Genomic DNA, 5,969 nt, shown 5'->3' with positions numbered 1-5,969 from the left:
AACCCACCCCACTCCTCCTTTCACCTTCACCAACGACTGCATGATATCAAATCTCTTCCTTGCAATTGCCAAACCTTAACAATTTCATCAATCTTTATTTAGGTATATCTGCAATTCTCTGTATTCTTTCAATTACACTATTTTACTCCTTTTTTTTAATCCGAATAAATTTCTTCTGGTTGTTGCAATTGTTTTTTGTTTTCATTTTGCTGTAATTTATGATATTTTGATGGTGTTATATAATATGGACTCATTCATTTTGGTATCAGTCAATGATGGATTAGGATAAATAACAATCTCTATGATTTGGGTGAGTTGTTTTTAGTGGAGAATTTTAAATGTGAGAATGTTCAAGTATTCGATTAAAAATCTTTTTTATTATTGCTGGCTCTCTAGGGCCAGTTGGGGTAAGTGGGTCATAATTATGTAAAAGAAATAAAATTATGCAGTAGCAATGCTCTGTTTCTTTATTTCCATGGAATTTTGAGAAGTGCAAAAGGCTTTACATCTGCTGAGTATAATAACGATATAAATTATTAAAATTTTAAAAAGGGGTAAGATAGTAATTTAACACTCACTTAACAGAAATAAATTAAAGGTGTTAAAAACAAGGACCTAAGCTATAATGAAACATAGTTAAAAGGACTACATTAAGAAGTTGGAAACCATAGGTACTATGTTTGCAGTTTTCTTTTTTAAAAATTAGTATGGTGTGTTTAATTTGAAACAACCATAATAGAAATAAGTTTGTTTTCAGTCGATCTATTTGGTATGTATATTGTTTCCAATGACCATAATGGTCACCTTTTAGAACTGTGTTGGCACTTTAAGATCAGGATATTCTCCATGATGACCATAAAGATACAATTCAAAGTCTAATACACTCCTTTGTGCAAAAATCTGACACTGACTTCCAACGTAAAAGACACTCCTCGTAGGTGGAAAAATATGGTATTTCCCAAATTTCCTTTTAAAAGTACCTAAAAATAAGAAAACAAGAGAAAAAGTTAGCTAGCTCAAGTATAAATTAGTACACGCAAACCAGATATTTTTATAAAGCAAGATGGCAAAGCTAATGTCTTCTTCAAACTTCTTATTTTTCTCTCTAGCAGTCTTAATCACAGTCTCCTCCATACCAAATTTCGCTTCTGCTTCTTTGAAGGAAGTCAAGGCTCTTCTGAAATGGAAAGAAAGCCTTGAAATCCCAAACAACTCCTTGCTCTCTTCATGGATTCCCCTCCCAATGAATTCCAGTGCATCAGTTCCATGCACTTCTTGGTTTGGAATAGTTTGCAATGCTGATGGGAGCATTAAGAACTTGAACCTCAGTTCATCTGGATTAAAAGGTACACTCCACCAATTTCCATTCTCTTTGCTACACAGTCTTACACATTTTGATCTCGGTATGAACAACTTCTTTGGCCCCATTCCACCAGAAATCCGACACCTGTCGAAACTTGTCTATCTTGATTTTTCAGTGAATAAGTTTTCTGGAGTTATCCCACCTGAAATTGGAAACCTGTACCAGTTAACCATCTTGTACCTATACTCAAACAATATATCTGGCTCAATTCCTTCATCATTGGGTGATTTAACATCTTTGAATGTCCTTTATTTGCACCAAAATCAACTCTCTGGTCCCATTCCAATTGAGCTTGGAAATTTGAGTTCTCTCACTGAGCTAGCCATGTACAAGAATCAACTTAATGGTTCTATTCCTTCATCATTGGGTGATTTAACACATTTGAGTGTCCTTTATTTGTATAAAAATCAACTCTCTGGTCCCATTCCCATTGAACTTGGGAATTTGAAATCTCTCACTGATCTTGAGGTGACCGACAATCAACTTAGTGGTTCTATTCCTTCATCATTCGGTGATTTAACATCTCTGAATGTCCTTTATTTGCAAAATAATCAACTCACTGGTCAAATTCCAATTGAACTTGGGAATTTGAAGTCTCTCACTTTTCTTGTAGTATACAACAATCAACTTAATGGTTCTATTCCTTCATCATTGGGTAATTTGACATTTTTGAATGTCCTTTCTTTGTATAAGAATCAACTCTCTGGTCCCATTCCAATTGAACTTGGGAATTTGAAATCTCTCACTCAGCTCCCGTTAAATGACAATCAGCTTAGTGGTTCTATTCCTTCATCATTGGGTGATTTGACATATCTGGATATCCTTCTTTTGCAAAATAATCATCTCTCAGGTCACATTCCTATTGAACTTGGGAATTTGAAATCTCTTACTTATCTTGTGATCAACAATAATCAACTTAGTGGTTCTATTCCTTCATCGTTGAGTAATTTGACATCTTTGAATGTCCTTTATTTGTACAAGAATCAACTCTCTGGTCCCATTCCAACTGAATTTGGGAATTTGAAATCTCTCAATGATCTTGGGTTGAGCAGTAATCAACTTAGTGGTCCCATTCCCATTGAACTTACTTATTTGAAGTCTCTCACTAATCTTGAGGTGGGTTTGAATCAACTTAATGGTTCTATTCCTTCATCACTAGCAAACCTGAGCAACTTACAATGGCTGGCTCTCCAAGATAATAAATTTTCTGGTCCCATTCCTAGTGAACTTGGGAAGTTGAAGTTTCTTACACATCTTTCGTTGAGTAGAAATCAGCTTAGAGGTTCTATTCCGTCATCATTTGGTGATTTGACATCGTTAAATTTTCTTTATATGTATCACAATCAGCTTGCTGGTCCCATTCCTACTCAAATAGTGAATTTGAAGTCTCTCACAGATCTTAAAGTCAACGGCAATCAAATTAGTGGTTCTATTCCTCTAGAGTTTGGAAATTTAACTCAACTACAAAGACTTGATCTGTCTTCGAATCATTTGATTGGTGAGATCCCAAAGGAATTTGGGAAGATGAAAAGTATGTTGAATTTATGCTTGGCTGATAACCAACTTAAAGGTATTATACCTCAGGAGCTTGAATTCTATGAACTCTTGGAAGAACTCGATCTCTCCAGAAATAGATTGAATGGGTCGATACCAAAAAGTATTGGTAAATGGGTACACATCCACTACCTGAATCTTAGTAATAACCAGCTTAGTGAGAAAATTCCATCTGAGATTGGTAAATTAGTTCATCTTACAGAACTTGATTTGTCTCAGAATTTGCTCACAGACGAGATACCATCTGAAGTTCAAAGTTTGCAAAGTTTGCAAAAATTGAATCTTTTTCACAATAGACTATCTGGTTCTATTCCAATCGCATTTACAAGTTTGCCTAGTGGGATTGCCATCGATCTGTCCAACAATGAACTCACAGGTCCAGTTCCCCTTTCCTCTAACTTTGAGAATGCATCCTTACAAGGAAATCCAGGTTTGTGTGGAAACTTTACGGGACTAAAACTTTGTCCAACTCAAATCTTGAAGAAGAAAAATAACCCCTTTCATCATCGACTAATCCTTGTAATTATGCTCCCTCTTATCGGGGCAATTTTACTTGGTTTTTTCATGTGTGGCTTCATTGCTTATCGAAAACAAAAGAAACATTCTCCACGGAAACCATTGGAAAAAGAAGGTGGTGATTATTTCTCCATAACAAGTTTTGATGGAGGAGTAGTGTATGATGACATCTTGAAAGCAACAAATGATTTTGATGAAGCATACTCTATTGGGACCGGAGGATATGGGGCTGTGTACAAAGCCGAGATACAACCTAACAATGTGGTAGCTGTCAAGAAACTTCATTCATCATCTGAGAATGTGGATCATAATGGATTCCTTAACGAGATACAAGCATTAACCAACATAAGGCATCAAAACATAGTGAAACTTTATGGATATTGCTCACATGCCCGCCACTCATTTTTGATTTATGAATACCTTGAAAAGGGAAGCCTTGGATCAATCTTAAGAAGTGATGTTTTAGTACAAGAACTTGATTGGTTGAAAAGGATAAATATTGTAAAGGCTATAGCTAATGGTTTGGCTTATATGCATCATGATTGCTCACCTCCTATAATTCATAGAGACATTTCCATTGCCAATATCCTTCTTGATTCTGATTATGAGGCACATATTTCTGATTTTGGCACTTCCAAGCTTCTAAAGCTAGACTCATCCAACTGGACTGCAATTGCAGGAACCTATGGTTATATCGCGCCAGGTAACGTTCTTTATGATGTTAGTTCTACATTTTCTTATGTTTCATGATATATATGAATAATTATATGTACATATATGTATCTATGTTAGAATCTTGTGAGGTTGATATAACTTTTTTTGTTTTTATCTCATGTATCTTTGGATGTAGAGCTTGCTTATACGATGGTGGTGACCGAGAAATGTGATGTATATAGCTTTGGGATCGTTGCACTAGAAGTGATCATGGGAAAACATCCCGGTGAACTACCAACATTGTCTGCTGGTTATCTAGTATTATCAAATGTTGGAGATAGTCGTATTCCACTTCCCTCACCACAAGTTGAGAAACGAGTAAATTTGGTACTGAATCTCTCAAGAGCATGTTTGAACTCGAATCCGCAAGAACGGCCAACAATGCGCCAAGTTTCAAATCTATTGATGAAGGATTGATATTAGTGTACTTTCAATGTTATTTTCTTTTGTGAAGTTCCTTATATGCATCCTGATAATATGTACTTATTTGAATACCCTTTTGTTATGAAACTTCTCATATGTTTTCTTAAATCATTATGTAGAAGATAAACAAATAATTCAGTTACTGAAGATTGCTATCCTCTTATAAGCTTCACTTCTGTAAAATCAAGTATTAGTCAGGGACAAATCTGTCGCTGAATACTCATACAGATACCAGTAGGTGCTGCGTGGCAATGGTGGATTTTTATAGTAAAAGATGTGGAATTAGTAATCCTGACTTAATTTCACAACAAACAGTTACAACAAAATAAAATACTTGAAAAGCGTCTTCTCTTTTCTTATAATTACTTTGGCCGTTACTTTAAACTTCACCAAACACAATACCATAAAATTCAAAATTCAAGAGGGTTGCCAAAGATGTAGGCAAGTGGGTAACATAAATTTGTTGATTTTGATGCTACATACCAGCTAGACTACCTAACTCATATATATATATATATATATATATATATATATATATATATATATATATATATATATATATATATATATATATATATATATATATATATATATATATATATATATATATATATATATATATATATATATATATATATAGGTAAGAGTTCATTTGAGACGAACATAATTTTATAAGACCATGAGACCAATTTTTTTTAATGAAATATTCTAATATTCTATTATTCGTAAAAATAGAATATGCAATATATTCAAACATTCTATGTTTTAGAATATTTTAATATAAAATATGTTAAAATTATTGGCATAGAATATTAGAATATTACACATATTTAATTTTTATAAACACTAGAATCTTAGAATATTTCACTAGAAAAAGTATATATATATATATATATATATATATATATATATATATATATATATATATATATATATATATATATATATATATATATATGAAGATTTCTGAGTTTGATTCTTATTTGTTTCTGTATTTAAGCTGGATGGGAATTATGGCTTTATTAGTTTTGTTATAGGGTTGAGCCGTCCCTAGCCTTTTAGTATATATATATTTCTTTCCTATTGTTTAAGAATCAGATAAATATGACGAATAAATTTAATGCAGCGTTTTCTCTCTATCTCTCCGATGTCCTACTAAATCAACAATAGGGTTGCAGGAATTAATATGGTATCAGAGTAGAGCTCGATCCAGCCCTAATAAAGTGTCTTCCTTCAAGTACAAGTTGGTTAGATTATCCTTAAACCAGTGATCTCTCTTATCATCCCATTTTTGGGTGGGTTATACCAAACCATTTTTACCTTCTTTTTTTCTTTGCAACCTACTAGTGTGAGGATTCATTCATGCCTCTATCACGATGAATAATACTTCAATCAAATT

At 33.3% G+C, this 5,969-nt stretch overlaps 1 protein-coding gene across 1 annotated transcript; it reads left to right on the top strand.

Moving 5' to 3' along the window:
* The first annotated feature begins 1,063 nt into the window (after positions 1-1,063).
* LOC111920290 (probable leucine-rich repeat receptor-like protein kinase At1g35710) lies at positions 1,064-4,717 on the top strand. Its single transcript, XM_023915869.2, has 2 exons — positions 1,064-4,136; positions 4,284-4,717. Exons 1-2 carry the CDS (start codon positions 1,064-1,066, stop codon positions 4,562-4,564), a joined length of 3,354 nt encoding a protein of 1,117 aa, XP_023771637.2. The 3' UTR covers positions 4,565-4,717.
* Positions 4,718-5,969: the final 1,252 nt, after the last annotated feature.

This window comes from Lactuca sativa, chromosome 3 (assembly GCF_002870075.4).
Source record: "Lactuca sativa cultivar Salinas chromosome 3, Lsat_Salinas_v11, whole genome shotgun sequence".
In the NCBI taxonomy this organism is placed as follows: Eukaryota; Viridiplantae; Streptophyta; class Magnoliopsida; order Asterales; family Asteraceae; genus Lactuca; species Lactuca sativa.
This window is presented reverse-complemented; position numbering and strand designations above follow the sequence as displayed.